At 49.6% G+C, this 21228-nt stretch overlaps 1 protein-coding gene across 2 annotated transcripts in view; it reads left to right on the plus strand.

Annotated features, from left to right (window-relative positions):
* The window catches only part of FBXW8 (F-box and WD repeat domain containing 8), a gene marked incomplete at both ends in the record, with an annotated part of 109240 nt that overhangs the window by 79516 nt on the left and 8496 nt on the right, over positions 1 to 21228 (plus strand). For both annotated transcript variants that reach the window (XM_080717439.1, XM_080717440.1), the window contains one exon: positions 15614 to 15741. In XM_080717439.1, the coding sequence (XP_080573565.1) occupies positions 15614 to 15741 (128 nt within the window). The remainder of the gene's footprint in view (positions 1 to 15613; positions 15742 to 21228) is intronic.

The following is a 21228-nucleotide window of genomic DNA, read 5'->3' on the forward strand; positions in this document are numbered from 1 at the left end:
ATCTTCGTTTGCTCCTGGTGCAGAACTAGGGCTTCGCTAGTCCATTATTGATTAGCTGTGATAAAAGTAGACAGTGAAATCAAATGCTGAAATGGCATTCTAGTCAGGAACTTATCTCCCTGCCTAGTATGAGTGCTCCAGAGATGTCCTTGTCCTTAGCTGGAGGATGTCCTTGCGCCGTGTGGACCGCATCGGCCTTTTACAGCATCACAGCTGTGTGCGCAGTGAGCACTGGCAGCTCATACCGTCCGTTCACGAGTCTAGCCAGCAGCGAGCCGTGCCGCCCTCATGGTACCCACCGAGCACGGCGTAAAGCAGCATTACGCAGGCCTCGATACACTGGTGCTTAGCAAGTAACCGAGCTCTGTCAATAAACACCGTTTTCTAAGGAAATGAATCCATTTAAACGAGCAGAAGCTCCTCTGCTTCGTCTTTACGGAAGGCAGGTGAGTGCAGCTGGCTCCCGTCCTCCAGCTCAGGTAGAGGGCTCAGAGGGCTATGCTCTGGACAATGGGTCTACTTTGGGGCAGGCAGGTCAGAACTAGGGACCACACCTGGCTTTGCCAGCATTTTCTTTGGCCACATACGGAATTAGAAAAATGGCTGTAATATATTTTTCCTTTCTTAAAAAACAGATTTTTTTTTTTTTTTTTTTTTTTTTTGGTGGTACTGGGGATAGATGGAACCCTTCACCAGGCCACACCCCTAGACCTATTTTTTATATATACTTTTTAATTTGGAAACAGGGTCTCTTAAGCCAGACAAGCTGGCTTCAAACCTGCATGATCCTCCTGTCTCCACCTCCCAAGTGCGGGGATTACAAGCATGCGCCACCATGCCTGGCAAAAAAACAGATTTTTAAAATCTTTTTTAAAAGTATCTGTTTAGCCGAGCATGGTGGCGCACACTTGTAATCCCCGCGCTTGGGAGGCGGAGACAGGAGGATTGCGTAGATTTGAAGCCAGCCTCGCTGGCCTAAGAGACCCTGTTTCCAAATAAAAACATAAAATGGGTCTGGGAGTGCCGCCCGGAGAAGGATTTCCAGGAACCCCAGTACCACCAGAACAAAAAAAAAGTATGTGTTGAATAGGTAAAGCATCTTCCTGATTCAGAAGTCAAAAAGACAGGAGGAAGGGTGTGCAGTGGGGAGACTTCCTCCCACGCTGCTCAACCTGCCACCCATTTTCTCTTCCTGGAGCCAAATCACTGTTGCTGGTTTCTTACGAGTCCTTCCAGAGATAGTTCATGTACTTAGTTTGCCAACTACTATACATTCTCTCAACTCTCCCTTTTAAAAAATTTTAAGCAGTAAAATATTTTTTGCACCTTTTCCTGCATTTCTATTTCTTTGATATAACTTACTATGATACAGAAAAGATCTTCCTGGTGTTATTTTGCTTTTCAGAATTTTATAATTTGGCATGGATGGCTCTGTTTTGATTAGTTCAGCAAGCTCCCTCTTGAAGAATGTTAGCGTGCTTCCAGTCTTTTTCTGCTGCAGACAACACTTGGTCCACATGAATGTATTTGTAGAATTAATTCCTCAAATATACTTGCCAGGTCAAGGGGTATGTGTCTTCATAACCGTGACAGATTCTGCCCTTTGTCGGAGTTCAACTTTGGCCATGATGGGCTTGGGCAATAGCCATACATCCCATGCCCTATCTTTTGCCTCACTGAAAGCACAGCAGAATGAGGCAGAGGATGTACTGAGATCAGATTGTTTTTACCCTTCGCTTTATTTATTTTGCAGCTCTCTTGTGAGGATGAATGACTAGGCCACATGGTTTCTTCTAGAATCAGTGCAGCAGGTCTTAGAGCTGTAACAGACCAGCGTCCTGGAGGAAGGACTGTGGCATGGGCTGAAGGGTCTCTCTCCTTGTCATACTCGGTGTCTTTTGAGGGTGTCTGATTCTTTTGCGCTGATAATCCGCCTTGTCTGTTTCTTCTGTAAAATGAGAATGTTTGGATGTCTGACCTGGCCCTGGGCAGCACCAGCATTCCTGGATTCTTTGGTGAGGCGACTAGGTAGTTTACACTTTTTCTATTACCTGTGACCGCTGAGGATCTGAGTAGCCGAGGGATTCTGAAACTGGGCGAGGACTCCGGTGCTTCGGATCCGTCTCTACGGCCATGCTGGTTGCTGACGAGCAGACGCTCCTCTGCCTTGCTGAGTTAGTGTCGTGTGGTAAGAAGGAGTGCCTCGAGATCTCTTCCTTTGAGTTTTGGATTCTCACACTTCAGGGACACACGTGACACTAAAGGAAGCACCTTCCGAGTGACAGGTGACCGTGGAAGGCGTCCAGGTGGAAACGTGATTGTCCCGGCCTCCCACTGAGCTCCGGTGCAGTCCATGCACTGCTGACGTGGCCCTCGGCACCCAGACCTCCCTGCACATTTGGTTTGTGTCTCATAATTCCCGAGTCTGTCAAAACTTTCGTGTATGAGACGTATTTATGGTACCAGATCATTCTTATTAATTCTTTTGCTGCCTGAATTAGATTCCGCGCCCAGAGGTGGAGGGCTAGAAGACAGAATTGCCTGTGAAGAGTGCTGCGTTGAGGAGCCTCGTGCTTCTTCCACTTAGGGCTCTTAGCATCACTCCGTGTATTTGGACATCTTTTCTACTTTAGTTCTGAAGTGCTTGGCATTTGGTGGCAGATTGTATTAGCAGCACGCAGCACGCGTCCTGAATCAGGAGATGTGGGTGAGGTAACCCAGAGGCTGGAACGCGCCCGGCAAGGCGCTTGCCTGGCGCTGCTGCCTCAGCTTACGTCACACTGGAAATAATTGCTGACGTCTCATGACAGTCACTCCCTCTGCGCGGACGTGAAGAGACGCTGGATTGGTTGCCTGTACGCGTCACAAGTTGTAATGTCTGAGAGAGCCTTTGGAGTCAGAACCACAGTGGCCCTGAGTCTTGGCCGTGCTCCCCCATGCCTGCACCACAGCAGGTAATACAGCTTTTCTTTTCATCAAGATTGCATTTCAGGGGAGAATAAAGACTTGGCATTTTACAAGAAGGACAAATAATAATTAAAGGTTCACGAAATACCTAATTTCATCTTCATTTTCACCTTAAACCTTTAAATTTTTTTATTTTCTTCTTGAAAAATTTTAGAAAAACAGCTCTATGAGACCAGCTTTCTGGGATATTGAGTGATGCCGACTCTGCAAGGATGCATTGTTGTTAAGACCGTGTTGTCGATACTGATTGAACACATACCGCACACTGGGTGGCTGATTGTCACCGGAATAGAGACGAGCCAAGCGCGGCCTCTCAAGAAGCCCAGCCTTGTGGTCCTTGCGTGGAATTTAGCAATATAAAGGTGTTTTTTTCCATATTGAGATGGACACTTGGCCATAGGAAGACCTTTGTGTGAACTTAGTAAATTCCAGAGTATGAAAAATTGTATAACAAATAGATGAGAAGCCGGGCGTGGTGGCGCACGCCTGTAATCCCCGCGCTTGGGAGGCCAAGACAGGAGGATCACACAGGTTCGAAGCCAGCCTAAGCTACTTAGTGAGGCTTTCAGCAAATTAGTGAGACCCTGTTTCCAAATAAAATATAAAAAAATAGGTCTGGGAGTATAGCCCGGAGGTAGAAAGCCCCTGGGTTCCATCCCCAGTACCACCAAAAAAAAAAAAAAAAATAGATGAGAAATGAAGATTCAAATGCATTTGAATATGCTTTAGTGTTAAGTGGAATTGACACTTGATATCACTGCTAGCACATTGTTAATAAGAAATAATAAGAAAAATAAAACGCTCTTCACTTGTAGAGAAAACTTTGAAACACCTTCTCCGTGCCCTAGGCTTTCTCAAGACAGAGCAGAACTGACTTGGAGGATTGGAGCCCCAGATGTTCTGTGCAGTGATGAAGGGTTGTGTATGAAGGATTGTTCTTGGAACATTGCTTCTCGTAGAAGCTAGGAGTGACCTAAGATCTCTGGTGGACCTGAAGGGGAGTGGCGAAGCTCTAGGAAGGAAATACAGGGAAAAGCTAACCTTCACTACAGTTAGGGTCGTGGTCCTGCCAGCATGGGGCGAGCGTGGGTTTACCGTCAGATAAACCCCAGGCAAGCTGCTCGCCTCAGCTTCCCCATTTGAAACTGGGATGATGCCTGGCACGGTGGAAATGTGCTGTGGGTCCTACAGCAGGTCCTATAGCAGGGTCCATAGCAGGCTGGGTCCTGTCCTTGTTGGGCTCCTCTGCACCTCCCTTGCCCACGAGCACTGGAGTCCATCAGGCAGAGCCCGTGGCTGGTGTGAGTGTAAAGCCAGTGCGGCCCGGGTCGTGGTCCGGGAGGCCTCGTGGGAGTGGACGGGGCTCCCTGTAGGATGGGCAGCTGAGGCTGATGGTGTTGACAGGGGAAAGAGACACAGCAATGGCCGGTGTGAGTTTGAATCGCAGAATACTTACAACAGTCACTGTTTTCAAATACACATAGCAGCTTAAACTAGACTAACAATATTACAAAGTAGAAAGCTTTTGCTTTTATTCAGTTTCTAGATGAATATGATTTATTAATTTACCCAACACTTCAGTCTTTTTAAGGCACTGTGTTAGAGAGTGGGTTTATAAGTAACTTATCAATTATTGAGTTGCAGATGAGTCCTCCTAATGGACGCCAAGTTACTCTTCAAAGCATTCCCTTGGTGTCGTCTTAATTTACAGGGCGAGCCCCCTGTAGACAGGCGAAGGAAAACCCAGCTCCATCTACATTCACGGAGCCACAAGGTTACTGTGTGTTCCCGGAGGCCCAAGGGGTAGGAAGCATGCCCCCTCAGAGACAGCTCTGCTGTGGCCTGGCTTCTAGCCACCGCTCGCCTGTCCTGCTCGAGACTGGACCCACCTGTGTGCAGGTCCCTGCAGGTGGCACCACTGGCTCCTGGGCGGCCTTTGGTCTCTACTCACAGCAGGCGCGGTGATGGCACTTCCCAAGCTGCAGTCCCTCCCTTGCTCGCCTCCCTCCTTCCCCTTCTTTACACTCTCCTGTCCCTGTGTCCATCTTGTAGCCCATTGTAGTTTTTTTCAGAGTGGTGACCACGTGCCCAGGGCTGTGGACAGCGCCCTGGTGCCTTCCCTCAGCCAGGCTTTCAAGGCGTGGAGAGTCGGCCCCCTTGGCTCGCAGCTCCAGTCCCAAGGTGAGTCCCTTGACCCAGCCAGGACAGCACAGGACTGAGTGTGCTGTGCTCCTTCCTGACCAGTAGGACCCCCCCCCCTTCCCCGAGGCCCGTCAGAGGCCTGCGTCCTGGAGGAGCTGTCCTGAGCCTCCCTTTCTGAGCACTTGCGCTTGGACACAGTTCCTGCCCTCCCTAGCCAGAGGGCAGCAGTCGGGGGTGGATGCGCACAGTTGCCACTAGTACCGCCTGGCTCTCCGCAGCTGCAGCCCTTTTTGCAGCCGGAGCGACAATGCAGAGTAGGCAGATGTGCCACAGGGTTTCACGATGGGGCCTCGGGCTCCGTGGGCAACATGGTGAATAGAATGGACAGCCCCATGCAAAGGTCATGCCTGGGAATTGGCATGCGATGAGTGCCCAGAGCTGCCGCTGCTGCTGGTCCTGGGCCCACTCTGAGCTCTTTGGGGTGGAGGTTTCAGGTGCATGGGCTGTGAAGGCCACCCACCCAAGTTTGAATTCTGGTTCCAACACCTACAGCTGGGCAAAATGCCTGTTCTTCTCCAGCTGATACCTCCAGGTGGATTGAGTGAAAGGGTGGCACCCGCCTTATGGAGTTGTGGGGATCAGGCGAGACTGCCTCGTGGCGGGCTTTGTACCTAAGAACACACCGTACACAGGACTTGTTATCAGTAAACACGTGATGGAGTTGGGGAGATGCTGTGCTCTGGTAATAAGCTGCGGGCTGAGGGCATCTGGGCTCTGCTCACGTTGCCACAGCGCCTTGCTACTTGTGTGCTCTGGGGCGAGTTGAGCCTTGGTTCTCAATGCATACAGTGGAGACAGTGGTGTGTGCCTACGTATACCACGTATACCACATATACTACATATACCACTACATCGTATGTCTGTCTTCCTCCTGGTGGTTAGGATCCCCAAATGGAAGTGTTCAGAAAAGAATGTGTGTGGCAGGCACACCCCGGCTATTCTGAACAGTGGGCATCAAGCCCTGAAAGCAGGTCTGGGTGCCCGTGGTCTGCTGTGTGGCCACGCCTCGGGGAGGGACTGCGGTGGACCCCGCCCAGCCTCCGCGGCTCGGGTTGTGTCCACAGCGCCTGTCCACTTTCACTCGCTTCAGTGATCTGACCTCAGTAACGTGCAGATAGTTTCATATTAAACAACTCACATGTAATCTGAGTGTCCAAGTTCCTTTAAAGAATTCATGTCATGGCTTGCAGCCTCAATTTTCTCCCTGTAAAGCTAATTTAATGACAGTCCTTTTCTCCCGGGGCTATGAGCACATACACATGGTTAACATTTGTGAAGTGTCTTGAAACTGTCACGGCTCCTTGTTAGAATGGGGCCCACATGGGAGGACAGCAGGGTGTTCAGCTCCCGGTCACACGTTTGCCTGTGACTCCAGTCTCTTCTTGGAGGCACTGCTTGGAGAGTGAATGCCTCCCCCTCACTGCGGCACCTGTTCACCAGGGGCACCTCCTGTCCTGGCCACCCCTCTTGTTTTCTAGCACAGGGACAGAGATTAGAGAGCAAAGCAGAGAGAGACCCATATTCTGCTCACTCCACCAAGCGGACCTGACTTCCTTTATCATTCCTAGCACCCAGGCACGTTGAGAGAGAGAGGACTGGGGAGAGTGCCGGGTGATTTTTGCTGGGTTTCCCCTGTACACACGCTTGCGTCCGGGTTTCTTTCAGGCTTAGGTCACAATAGGTGTTGGTTCAGCCTCGCTCTGGTCCTTTGCAGACATCTGCCTGCAGGACAAAGCCCCTGTCTGGCACAGCCTGTGTGGTTGGCACTGCTTCCCCGGGAAGAGTCCAGTCCTGGAACCGCGGGGGCTGCAGGTGCGTTGGCACGTACGTGGTGGGAGCTCGTACGGACCTGGCCTGCCCAGCGCCTGGCGGTGCTCAGCAACAGAGTCCCATCCCTGAAATATCTTGGCCTTGTGGGCTTGTCACTCCAATTAAAACTTAAACATGAAAGCAGCCAGGCTGCTCTCCCTTTGTGCTGGATGTGCCTAGTGCCAGAGCATGTCGTGGGCGCTGCTGGGGCGGCGCCGGGCGCTTGTGTGGGGCCGTCCCTTCAGCCTGGCATCTTGCTGGTGCTGCGAAGCACACCTGAGAGGCAAGGCTCTGTTTGCCAACAGAAAGTCACCTTTGGGACAGTGGTGAAAGTCATTTTCCACATGTTCACAGATACGGCTGCTTACCAAGCCTCACGCTATGACTTATCTCTGGCAGGGACTCGCAAAATAGTCTCTCTGGCTGATTGTCAAAAATTACATCATATTGGAGTAAACTGCTTTTAAATCAGACATCCATTATTCATGTATATTAACTGCTTTTTTATTTTTTTTATTGGCTGTTTTGTGTATGATTTACTCTTTTCTCACTAGCTCCCTCTTGCTCCCAATTGTCCATCTTTCTCATCCCCTTTTTTAAAAATCTTAGCTCATCCATGAATTGACAGAAGTGGTTGACTTATCTTTGTGTCAACATTGATGTGTAGATCCTGCAGTGTTTTGTAGTTAGGTTTCATATTTTTCTGGGTCATAGTTATATTGGGTTACAATAGCACCATCATTTGTTTACAAGAGTAAATTCTACCCCAAAGGTTTATAGGCCTTTTTCTTTCTTATTTTTTGTGTTTTAAAAAATGGGTTGTTTCTAGTCTTGTACTTTAAAATCTATACTGAATGAAACTACTTGCCAGTCAGGGAAACAGTGACATGTGCTGCTGTTAGAGGTGACAGCAGACTGCCTTGATGAGTCCATTGGACTCTGCGAAGCTGTCTTCTACAGACCACGCGGTGTCGCCTGTGAGTGGACGGGCACACGTGCGTGGTGCTCCTGCCTTTTTGTTCTCTCATCTGACGTTCACTAAGCCCTCCCGTGTGCCAGGCGCCAGGCAGGTACCCACGGGAGTGTGCCCTGAGCATCGGGCACCTCTGTGAGCGCGTTTATGGTATTTGACTGCAGAATAAGAAGGGCGAGGACTAGATCGTGTTAATTGTATTGATTAATCCTCCAGATCAGCACTGTTTTTGTTGTACACAGTCAGTGTTTGCACAGTCTGTGTCCATTTACTTGAATCTTTGTTCTCGCCTCCTTACAGCATCTCCAAGGCCCTTTGTTTGTTTGTTTTTTGGTTGGTTGGTTGGTTGGTTGGTGCTGGGAATGGAGCCCAGGGGCATTCTACCTCTGAGCTGGACCATCAGCCCTGTATTTGTAGTTCTTATTTTTGAGATAGGGTCTCACTAAGTTGCAGAGGGCCTTACTAAGGTAGCTGAGGCTGGCCACGAACCAGCGACCCTCCTGTCTCAGCCCCCCAAGTACTGGGATTACAGGTGTGCACCACCACGCCTGGCTTCCTCCTCATTTTCCCAGGGTAGTTTTGCTGGTCTTTTATAATTCTAGATTGGCAGATGTTTCCCCAGCCTTGTGAAGACATTGTTGGTTTTGACGTCTGTTGATGCTACCTCAGTAGCAACTTCTCAAAGTTGGCTGTCCTTGAAGTCGTCTTTTAGGACTTTTGCTGCTTTTAAGATCATCTCTTTGCTTTTATTTTTCCGTGCTTTCATACCAGTGTTTGGGCTTATTGGTATTTATCCTGTTGGAATTTGTGTTCCTTTTTTTCGGTTGTAGAGATTCTCCGCCATTATCTTGTCGCAGTTTCTCCTGCTCTCTCAGGGCCGTGTGGGCGCGCGGCCGTGCGCGCGCTTGTCCTCTGCTCCGTAGTCTTCTCCACTTCTTTGTTCATTTTTCTCACTTCCCTTCCCCTCTCCCGTCGGGATCTGAGCACTTCCTCAAATCCGTCTCCAGTTCACAGATTCTCTCTTGAACTCTTATTTCATGTTTTGTTTTTCAAATCTGTGTGCTCAGCTTTGCTACCTTTTCTATTATCTATAAACTTTTTTCAACATGTTTGCTTTATATTCTTTATGTGATAAGTATTTCATATACTTGGAATCTCATCTGGCTGTGGTTCTATCTCTCACTTGTGATAAGTTGTTTCTTCCTGTATTTGGGATTTTCTGTGGTGAGCTCATACATGGCTGGTGTCCTAAGGGTGTGGATCGAGGCCCTCTCCGGAGGAGCCTGGGCCAGGTACTGGGCACACGTTACCAGCCTGAAGATGCGCTCCTCGCTCAGCTTGGGTTCTTCTGGCTGTGGGTAGTGTGAATTCCACCCCTGGCCTCGCTGGGGGCAGACGTTGAGTGCAGGTTGTGTGTTCTACCCCGAGCTGAGCTGCGGCAGGCCAAGCCCAGTGGGTGGGTGTTTGAGCTTCATGCAGCAACCTCAGTTTATTTTGCTCTGCGAACCTGTGACCCTCCTGCCTCAGCCTTCCAAGTACCGAGATTACAAGCATGTGCCACTGCACCTGCTAAACTGCTGGGATGTCCCTGTGCTCGCTGGATGGGCCTCACATTGGCAGGGGTCCCGGCTAGCCCGCCCTGGCTCTCTTTCGCCTTGCTGACTCCCCAGCTCCGCAGGAGCCATGCAGGAGCAGCGTCTTTCGTGCTGTTTCCCTGAGCACGCTAGTCTGCCGTGTCATCAGCAGTAGACATGCAGGGCTGGACGCATTGCCCCGCGAGTGCTCAGCACGACACGGGGGTGGTGGGCGCAGCTGACACGGCCCTGGCACCCGACGGCCCTCCTTGCACGCTGCAGGGCCGAGGACAGGGCTTCTGTCCGAGGACTGGCCAGCTGAGTCGAAGACACGGTTCTCCAGTGCTTAGAAAGAGCCGCGCCGAACCTGCTCCCACCAGAGACTCCACTGGGGTCTAGAGCCACGGGCCTGGGAGGGAGTGGGGGCCCCGGGATACAGATGAAGTGTCCACAGCGCCCACCCTGACGAGAGGGGAGGGCGTCTTTGAGAGTAACTCCAAGAGTGAGGAAGGAAGAGCTGCCCGTAAGCGCAGGGCTGCGGAGCGGGTGTGGGTTGGCCGCGTTGCCAGCGCGCCCTGGCCTGGCTCCTGGCGCCGTCCAGTCTGGCCTCTCCCAGCCTTTTGCTCCTTGTCACTTCCCTTTAGAAAAATGGTGGCAGACAGATGGTCTTTAATTCCCAAAGTTTTTCAAATGCTGCAGGCAGGTGAGGAACCCTCTGCCAGCTCCTGCCCCCCACGGGGCCTGCAGGTTCTGAGGATTAGGCGGCGGTGCTGCTCGGTTGTTGACCTAGTGCCTGTCACTGTCCTGGTCGGCTTGCAGGACCAGTGCCCGTGGAGTTCACCACCAGAGCTGGGGGCCGCGGCGCCGTAGTCCTTTCACGGTGAGTGCCCTGTCTGAGGGGAGCAGTGCACTTCCAGACGGAGAAGCGGCCTGCCTGGAGCTTACCCGAGGAAGGCAGCGCCCTCTGCCTCACGGCTGGGCACCCCCACTGGTCCAGGCCTGCCTGCCCCGGGAGCTGCTCCTGCCTCCCAGATGTTAGGCCTGTGGTCCTCACCTCCCTCCCGACTGCGCTGCCCTGCTGCTCGAGATGCCGGCTGCCAGGACACAGCTGCACTCGGTCAGCGGGTCCCGGGCGTGAGGCGCAGGACGCTGGGCGGCAGCAGCTGGTGACGAGGCGGCTTCTGCATGTCACCTGCCGTCCCTGTGCATTCCAGTGCCTACTGCATTAATAAATGATTAATATTTGTTGACTGACTGTTGAATGAATTAAAACATTGTTTTATCTTTAAAAATTAGAAACCCAAATATTCACCAATATGGAATTATGTATGCACCGGGAAATTCTATGCAGCCAGAGGAACAAGAGCTATCTATAGATACTAACAGATGAAAAAACAAGTGGTAAAACAGTAACCCCATGCATAAGAGAAGAAAGCTTAGACACATAGATAAAAGGGAAACGGGCATTTGCATCAGAAAGTCTAAAAACTTTATAGCCAAACTGTTGAAAGTAGTTAGTCCTAAGAAACAAATATACAGAAGGTTACTGCTTTCTGTGGTTGTTTAATCCTATTATGTTATAATTTGTTACAAGATGTATTTATTATGCTTGAATTCAGACACAGATATTTAGAAATAGATTTCAGAAAGGTCAGAATAACTGATAAAATTGAAAGGTAAGATTTTAAGGCTGAACGTGCGTGGTGGCGCACGCTTGTAATCTCAGCATGTGGGAGGCTGAGACAGGAGGATTGTGGTTCGCTGCCAGCCTCAGCTACTTAGGCCCTTTCCAACTCTGTGAGACCCTGTTTCAAAATAAAAAAATTTAAAAAGGCTGGGGATGTAGCTCAGAGAATGTCCCTGGGTTCCATCCCCAGTACTGAAAAAAAGGTTCTAAGGCTGACGAGGCACATTAGCACCCAGCTGTAACCTTGCGAGGCTGAGACAGGACTGCAGGTTCAAGGCCAGCCTCAGCAATTTAATAAGGCCCTCGGCAACTTAGTGAGATCATGTTTCAAAGTAAAATAGGGCTGGCAGTATATCTCAGGTAAAATTACCCTAGGTTCAACCCAAAAAAATCTAAGGCTGGGATGTGTTGGAGGTAATTTAAGATTTCTGAGAACTTCCTGCCAGAGTTCCTGTTTTAAGGACAATGTACGTTGGGCATGGTTGGGCACACCTGTAATCACAGTACTCGGGAGGCTGAGACAGGAGGGTCAAAGCTTCGTAGCCAGCCCAGCTACCCAGCGAGGCCCTCTGCAACTTAGTGAAATCCTGTTTCAAAATAAAGAATGAAAAGTAGGGGCCGGGCGTGGTGGCGCACGCTTGTAATCCCCGCGCTTGGGAGGCGGAGACAGGAGGATCGCGCAGGTTCGAAGCCAGCCGCGCTGGCGTAAGAGACCCTGTTTCAAAAATATAAAATAGGTCTGGGAGTGTAGCCCGGAGGTAGAAGGGCTTCCAGGAACCCCAGTACCACTAAAAAAGAAAAAAAAAAAGAAAAGTAGGGCTGAAAATGTAGCTTGGAGGTAAAATACCCCTGGGTTCTAGCCCCAGCGCCACACACACACAACAAAAACCAAATAAGTAAAAATAAAGACAATGCGCCCATCTGCACATTGCCTTCTAGATGGACCACAAAGCCAAAGAGAAGGAAGAGCGCCCAGTGCCCTAGGACCGCATCTGCATCTCTTATGGGCATCTTTGCGGAACATCAGTCTAAACCTGGTTTCGCTCTTTGAGATTTTTTTCTTCTTCTGTGTATAGCGTTGGGAATTGAACCAGGGACATTCTACCTCCAAGCTACAACTCCAGCTCTATTTTTTTTTATTTTGAAACAGCATCTTGCTAAGTTAATGAGCATTTCACTACTTGCTGAGGCTGTCCTTGCCTGCCAAGTACTGGGATTTCAAGCATGCCTGGCTGGGTGATTCTTCAAGATGCATCTAATGTCAATGAAAACGTGCTCTGTAATACCTGCCTCGTACTTAAAAAGTCCGTAAGAACACCTGCTGACCTTGGTCACGTCAGCCCACGGCGTTTTCTCCAAGGTGCCGCTGTGGGTCGTCTTTCCTTCTTTCAGCATATCTGGGCACCTCTGAGAACGAGTGGAGTGACCACGGGTTGAAACTTGCCCAACTAGGGCAGTAAAGAGCAACGTGAGTCTAATGCATGGTCCCAACGAGAGGGGATTGTGAGCGTGAACAATTAATCCCACTCGTCTGCGGCAGTCAGAGAGAATGAAGTCCCATTTGTTAAAATGGCCTATTTTACTTTGAAACATGATCTCACTAAGTTGCTGAGGGCCTTATTAAAAGAGGGAGTGCGGGAGGGAGGGAGCCATGGTAAAGGCCGTTAAGGGACCTGGATCGTGGAAGACCCGCCTTCGAGACGGTGATGCGCTTTCTAATCTCGGTGGTGTTTAACTAAACGCCATGGTAAGGTACTCTTCAGATCGTCCTGCTTCGTTGAATTATTGAACATTTGAGAAAATACTTGACTCTTGACTGCTGACTTAGATGTCTTTATGATGAATTTGCAGAGAGTGTTTTTAGCAAGGGATTAAATCTCCCTGCATCACTCAGAGATGACTCATCCACTTGTCAGAAAACAAACAAACAGACTTGCAGAAAAGGTACAGACATGGGCCCTCAGCATCCGCTTCAGTGCGTGCAGTGACCACGGACGTTGTACTGGCGGGAGGCCTGCCTTCCTGCTCCAGAAACCGAAGTATTCCCAAACCAAGAAAATACTGAGTCCAGAATATCGAAGTCTCTATAATGATAGCAGGTGCAGAACATTGCTTTTTAAAAATTAGCACATTTTTCATTGACACATAGTAGTTATGCATATTTATGGGATAGAGTCGTGGCATCGGTACATGTATACAATGTGTGGTGATTAAATCAGGGTAATTGGCATATCCCTCACCTCAGACATTTCTTTGTGCTGGAAACGTTCAGAATCTCTCTGAGGAGCCAGATGCATTCCTGTAGCCCTAGCTACTGGGGAGGCTGAGGCAGGAGGATCGCAAGTTCCAGGCTAGCCGAGCAACTTAGACCCTGACTCCAGCGAAAATCTTAAACGGGCTGGGGATGTAGGTCAGTGCGGGAGTGCCCCCGGGTTCAGTTCCCAGTACCGGGGAAAGTCTTTGCAAGCCATTTTGAAACATTCACAGAATGTTCTGTTTATAATAAACCATCAGGTTGCTGTTTTTTTTTTTTTTTTTTTTTGTCCCTCTAGGAGTGATTTTATGTGATTTTTAGGTCTTTGCTGGAGACAGGAAATTTGTATCTGTATTCTTACTTGGAATAATAATCTGATTTTGGTTATTTTAGAATTGTTAAATTTTGTTGGTTTAAGCTGTATTTTTGTTTGTTCTCTAGTCCTTACGGATTAAGGGAGCATTTTGAATTCTGAAATTGTCATCTTCCCTTCCAGATGCTGTTAGCAATAGTTAATTAGTATTATGGTAGTGTTTTGACTATCAGGAAGTTACAAAGATTCATTTGTTAGAAATGTGTGCTGACAATGAGATTAATGGTTTTCAAAGTGGAGACAATTTATTATTAACTTCACAGTCCCAAGGTAAGAATCTGTATACTGGCAAGTGTCTAGGTTAGTAGAAAAAGAAAGCATGTCATACTCCATGTGTGTGCTCAGAGGAGATCTCTCGACAGAATATGAATATTAAAATTATAAAAATTCAGTGATTAAAACATTTGCCACATAATCAGCAGACTGGGTGGTATGCTTGGAACTTGGTGCCTATTTGTGCTAGAGGGGGGCTTTGGACTGTGAATTGGGGGCCAGGACTTTGTCCTCAGTGCCCACCATAGTGATCTGTAACTAGCACTTAATGTTAATTAAACTGAATTGAATTGCTAAAATGTTTTCAGCAAAAGACTTACATAATCTCCAGAAAGATTTCTTAGGAATTATCCTTTACTGGCGACTCTTGTTGGAGAGAGCGCACAGAAGCATCCCAGCACAGCTGCCTCACCTGGAGACCAGAGGCGCGCCTTCTCCTGTGCTCCCACACATTCAGAACAGCCCCTGTAAACAAGGAGGGCGGGGCCAGGGCTTGCAGGGTCTTCTAGGGTAACGCTCCCATGAGTGAAGCCTGCTGTTCATTCTTTCACACACAGGAAGAGCTCTCTGCAAGCTTCCCCTTCCAACATGGCTCTCTGCAAGCTTCCTCTTCCTGGTTTGAGTTCCCATTAATTCCACATCAGAAGCAGCCAGTGGCCCTTACTTATTTAATCCCTGATTTCCTGTTAAAATACTTGGAATCATCCGCTCATAGTGCTGCACGCTTGTAATCCCAGCATTCGGGAGGCTGAGACAGGAGGATTGTGGTTCGCAGCCAGCCTCAGCTACTTAAGCCCTTTGCAACTCAGTGAGACCCTGTTTCAAAATAAAGAATAAAAAAATAGGGCTGGGGGTGTAACTCAGAGGTAGAATGCCCCTGGGTTCCATCCCCAGTACTGCAAAAAAAAAAAATGAAAAACTCTCTGAATCAAGCCGTGAGTGGTAGTGCTTGCTTGTAATCCCAGCACTTGGGAGGCTGAGACAGGAGGATCACAGGCTCATGGTCAGCTCAGCTACTTACTGAGGCCCCCTGCAATTTAGTGAGACCCTGTTTCAGAATTTTTTTAAAAAATGGGCTGGGGTGAAGCTCAGAGATAGAATGCCCCTGGGTTCAATCCCCAGTACCAGGAAAGAGGAAAAAAAAATTGGAATCCTTGATCGGAGGGGTAGCCCAGCAGTAGAGTTGTGCCTAGCTTGCTCAAGGGCGTCTAAAGTCAGGCTAGCTAAGGTTCCTGCTTGGCCCTTTTTTGGTGTGCCCGGAGTTTGTCTGCATCTTGGCTGAGGAACGCTCTGGGTTTTCCTCTTACTTCCTTGAGCATTTCCTTTTGTTCTAATAGCCACATCCCTATTCCATCAGTAACCCAGAATGGTCAGGAGATGAGCAGTGGCCTCTTCTGTACCAGGAGCCGAGGGGAGACTGCCCTGGACAGTGGAGAGATGGGATGTGTCGCTGTCAGCCTGGTGTGTGGGGTCGATCACCCACATGTTTTCTTCCTGTCAGATCCTGGTGTACAGCCTGGAAGCAGAGCGCTGCCTCTCGAAGCTGGGAAATGCGCTGGGAGACTTCACATGTGTCAACCTCAGGGACAGCCCTCCCAACCTCATGGTCAGCGGCAACATGGACAGGAGGTAGGTCTGCGTTGGAAAGAGCTGCTGCAGCCCGGCCCCACTGGCGTGCCGGCCAGTCCCTGCCGCTCGAGGCCCCGCCTGGGTTCAGAGCCACCACACTCCGGACTTGGAGCCCAGAGTCTCGCATTAGGTAATAGTTGGACCTTGCTCTGTCTCCGCTTCATTTCTGAAGCACCACGGGACAGTTTTCTTTTCAGCCAGTTGGTGGATACAGTTGGTGGAAGGTCCGGCGAGACCACTTGGAATATCTTTTGTCCCCTGCTGCAAAATTTCTTTGGCATTTAAAAGCTCACTTTCTAATATTAAAAACAATAACCTAAGGGATGAATCATGTTCAACAAAATCGGGTTGCCTGCCAAATGATGTCAAGAGTGTGTTTGGGAACACTATGGTGTCCCTCTGGTGCTAGGGAAAAAAGAGACTCGGCGTGAACAGATTCCAGTTTCCATTTAGCTGATTAGCAGCCTTCTCTCCAGCGCGCTGGCTCGCGGAGGCGGACGTTCCGGTGCTGGGTCCGGTGCCAGCCCGGACGCTCCAGGAGCCATCAGCACGAAAGGATGGAAGTGCTTGAAAGACACCGAGTCCAGGTTTTAGGATTTCCTGCCCCTCCCATGCCCCCCTCGTCTTTTCTTTTGCTTTTCTTTCTGTCTTTTGTCTCTCTCTCTCTCTCTTTTTTTTTTTTTGGCTGGTTATCTGCTGTGTCTGATCCAGTGCCCTGAAGAGAGACAGCGGGGCTGGAGGCCAGGGGCTGCTGGCGCCCTCCCTGGGCAGCCCCAGGCTGCAGGTGGTGAGCTGCTCAGCGGAGGGTGTCGGCTCAGGAGGTGGGCGCCTCTCCGCGCCAGGTCCCAGACCTCTTTCCCCCAGGGCTACTAGTCGCTTGCAAAGATAATTATTTTATCAAATAATATTTTCAACTCCCAGCCTTCACCCATCTAGCTTCCACCTTCCCCCCTTCAAGCAAAAAATAATACGAGTATGCTTTGTTGGAAAAAAGTACACTATCATTTTTCTCAAGGTCTCCTGAAGTGGCTTATATCCTGGTGTTTGAGCATTGAACTCAGCTCCGTGTGTGTCCAGACAGTTTTCCTCTTTAGAAACGAGGTTTTTTAAGTGCCCACACATGGCACGGCAGATGAAACAAACACGCTTGCTCCCGGCTTGTCCGGTAGGACCTCCACACAGGGACCAGTGACGGCCTGCTCTCAAGGAGAGCAGTGCGAGGGCTTCGGGAGCGTCCACAGTGGAAGGCTTGGGCTGAAGAAGGCCCGAGTTTGTTAGTGTGTGAGCATTTAGGTGATCAACTCCAGCCCGGCGAGGCTCACGAGAGACTGCAGCAGCGCCGCCTGGGAGATTTGCTCTTTGCCAGACGCAGAAGCCGCGGCCGTGTCAGCGGACACCAAGCCGTCTGTTAAGAAGCCCGTGCCTACTAGTAGAGCGCCCGTCAGGCACCCACTGCCAGAGGAGGGGCCGCCTGCCCGGGACAAAAGCCCTCTCAGTTTGAAGTCCAGATTTGACTTGCAAAGTTTATTTTATTAGTACACCAGTACTGCGTGTTGTTTGTGAGCCCTTTTGTCTCTGTGGATTGAAAGAATGAACCAGTGACAGCTGGAGTGCAGCGTGCAGCGCGGCCTTGAGTCAGGGCTTGTCCTGGAGCTCTGACCACGGCGGGCACACCAGGGTTGGCTCTTACACTAAAAGGCTCTTTGCACACACTAGGGCACTCGAAACACAGGGTTAAACATGTTCTCTGTTTTATTCTTTTTTCTCTAATTTTATTTTTACAGAACTGGGGGTTGAACCCAGAGGCATTCTACCTCTGAACTATACCCCCAGCCCTATTTGTTTCATTTCTTATTTTGAAGTAGGTTTTCACTAAGTTGCGGAGGCTGGCTGCCAACCTGCAATCCTTGTGTCTCATCCTCCCAAGTATTACAGGTGTGTTCCCCCACACCTGGCTAAACTGTTTTTAAATAAAAATCATACATCTGGAAAAAGAAGGAAGAATCTACTTTAAATGTGGTAGAGGGAGGACTTGCATTTTTTACCCCAAAAGCTTAATATCGTAAGATCTCAATATGCCCAGGTTTGAACATGTATGTTTTATTTAAACATTGCATAAAATAATGATTCTTTTTATAATCCATGGTATTAAATGAAAGTATGTATTTGTTCATTAAAAGCAAAAATGAGCCAGGCGTGGTGGCACACGCTTGTCATCTCCGCGCTTGGGAGGCGGAGACAGGAGGATCGCGCAGGTTCGAAGCCAGCCGCGCTGGCCTAAGAGACCCTGTTTCCAAGTAAAAAAAGAAAAAAAGTATAAAATAGTTCTGGGGGTGTAGCCCGGAGGTAGAAGGGTTTCCAGGAACCCCAGTATCAACAACAGCAACAACAAAAAAAGCAAAAATGAGTTAATAGTGTAGGAATTAGGACATTTAAAGAAAGGATTTTGTGGTGGTGGTAGTCTTAGTTTAAACTCTGTTTGGGTTTTTTGCTTGATGACGATGGTTTTAGTTTAAGCCCTGTTTGGCGTTCACTGAGATTTGGATTCTGTACATTTTTGCCTCCCACCCACTTGGGAAGTCTGCAGTCGTCGTTTCTTCGTGTGCTTTCCTGCGCGAATCCTTCCTCCTCTCCTTCCGGCTTCAGCGATGAGCGCTCGCTGGGGCTTTGACGACGTCCCTGGTCACCGAAGCTGGGTCAGCCCCAGCAACTTAATGGGAACCTGCTTCAAAATAAGAAATAAGCTCTGTCCATCTTTTTTCCCCGAATTTTCTCTTCCTCGGAGCGCATACTTTCTTCTGTCTGCAGGCTCACTTGGCTGTTTCCCCTTATTTCCATTCTGCTGGTGAGCCCACCAGTTTTTAATTTCAGATTTTGGATTTTCTGATTCAAATTTTTCATTGGGTTCTTTTTTATAGCTTCTGTTTCTCGCTGAGAATGTCACTCTTACCCATTCTACCTCTGCTTCATGGAAAAGAGAGTCGCAGTGGGGGCGTAAGTCATCGGTGTCTCCCTGAATCTGGGTTACCTTGGGGCCAGCGTCTGTTACTTGTTTTGTCCTGTGACAAGGGATCACACTTTCCTGTTTCACTTTGTTTTGGGAGTGTCAGGTAATTCTGCATTGTGTGTGGACATTGTGAATGCAGGGTTGGTACTTTGGAGTTGTTACAGACACTCCGGACAGCGTTGGCTGGTTTGTTTTTTTTTAATAGCTGGTCTCCCTGGTAGGCTCCGGCTGCCTGGTCTTTCTCACTTTCTGTGGGGCGTGAGTCCGTGTCAGCTCAGTGTGGAGCCTTGGCTGCACTGTTTTTGTCTGTCTTGCACACGGGCTGCGTGAGCTTGGTCTGCAGCTCGGCGCTGGTTTGAAGCCTAGCGGAGTTCTTAAAGCCTTCACGACACCCCCTGGATCTGTCCTGCGTGGCCGGGGAGGGGCCTGGGATCCGCTCTGGTTCACACACGGTGCTGTGGGACCCCCTTCTTCAGTTTCTTCATTTCTTAGCCCTTAAACTTGGAGGCCATAGGAAGCTAGTTTCCCTGGTTCTCTGGCCAGAAGACAGGCGTTCTGAGCTTCCCCATCTGCCTCGACACCACCACCGTCACCCAGCTCCATGACGGGACAGTCCTTAGGGCGAAGCCACAAAGAGCCCCCCTCACTCTCTGGGCCGCAGGTCTTTGGTTGGCTCCTCGAGTCACGAAGCTGGAGTGTCCACCGCCAGCGCGACCGTGCCCTTCTGCAGGTGGGACCTTGACTCAGGCCAGGCTGCAAGAGGGCGCAGGGCGAAGCGGGCGCCGCCTGTGGAGCTGTGTCCACGTCGGGCTGTCCACAGTCTGAGCCCGAGCTGCCTCTCCAGAGTCCTCGGTGCCTCACTGCCATCCGTAAGTGTTAGCGATGGTCAGCTTGAGCAGCGAGTTTACTCTGCCTGGGACAGGTCGGACTCCCACGCTCTGGTAATGATCTGAGTAAACACTTAAGCTGTTGGCAGTAAAGGGGCTTTGTTGAGGGCTGTGTTAAATGCGGTAGGTGGAGCCGGGTTTAGGGACGCACACTGGTAATCCCAGCATTGGGGAGGCTGAGACAGGAGGTTTGAGGTTCACAGACAGCCTCAGCTCCTTAGTGAGGCCCTCTGCAACTTAGACCCTGTTTCAAAATAAAGAATAAAAAATAGGTCTGGGTGTGTAACTTGGAGGTAGAATGTCCCTGGGTTCTATCCCCAGTACCACCAAAAAAAATGAGATGCATCCTTTCCTGTCCTGTGGCTCTTGTTCTTGTCTCTGCTGCGCACGTTCTCACCAGAGAAATCAGCGACCAAGGAGGAGGACGCCCCTCAGCACTCTCCAGGGAGAATGGGGGTTGGTGGAGGGCGCGTGTCAGCTAGTATCGGTTGCTAAGGCAGCATTCGCTGAACCGACGCGTCCCATAACTCCCACCCCATTTTTAAGCTTATTTTTAGCAGCTTTATTGAGATAGAATTCGCAAACCGTGTAAGTCAGTGGGGTTTTTAAGTTCCCAAGTTTGGTGAGGTTTTAAGTTCACTCGGTTATGCAAACATGAGCCCAGGCCTCTTGGGGTGCACTCATCGCCCCAGATAGAAAGCCCGTACCCATGAGCAGTTGTTGCCCATTTCCCCAACACCATCGCCTAACCACGGGTCTCTTTTCCTTCTTCCTGGATTTACCTGTTCTGGAAATTTCATACAAACAGGATGATACACAAACAGGATGACACTTGTATCGGGCTGTCTTTGACTGTTGGTTGCTCTGGGCCGCACGGCTTGCGGCATCTCCCCTGTCTTTGTGCTGTCTCCGCACTGTCTTGACAGTGCCCTTTGATTCGTGAGGTTCACCCGTTGTCTCTGCTGCTGCTTGTGCTGTTGAGGTCACGTGTAAGAAGCATTTCCTAACCCAGGTTGTAAACACTTGCTCCTGCATTTTGTCTAAAACTCTTGTGCTGAGGCATGTGACCCTGTGTGTGGCCCTGTATGTGGCGCGCGGAGGAGGGCCATCTTCATCCTTTGCACACGGCCGTCCAGTCGCCCCAGCACCTGGTATTCAGTCGTGTTAGCACCATTCTTAAAATGAGTTGAGCAAAAAACATTTTTTTTACGGTCCTGGGGATGGAACCCAGGGGCATCTACCTCTCAGCTCCCCCCACCCCAATTTTTTATTCTTTATTTTGAGACAGGGTCTCACTGAGTTGCAAGGGGCCTCACTAAGTAGCTGAGGCTGTCCTCGAACCGCGATCCTTCTGTCTCAGCCTCCCAAATGCTGGGATTACAAGCGTGCACCACTACGCCCGGCTTAGCATATTTATTTATTTATTTATTTATTTATTTATTTTTGCAGGTCTGGGAATGGAACTCAGGGGCATTCTACCTCCGAGCTACATCCCCTGCCCTATGCTTTATTCTTTTTATTTTGAGACAGGGTCTTACTAAGTTGTGGAGGGCCTCACTAAGTAGCTGAGGCTGTCCGCCAACCGTGATCCTT

Source organism: Muscardinus avellanarius (genome assembly GCF_963383645.1).
Source record: "Muscardinus avellanarius genome assembly, chromosome: 21".
NCBI lineage: Eukaryota > Metazoa > Chordata > Mammalia > Rodentia > Gliridae > Muscardinus > Muscardinus avellanarius.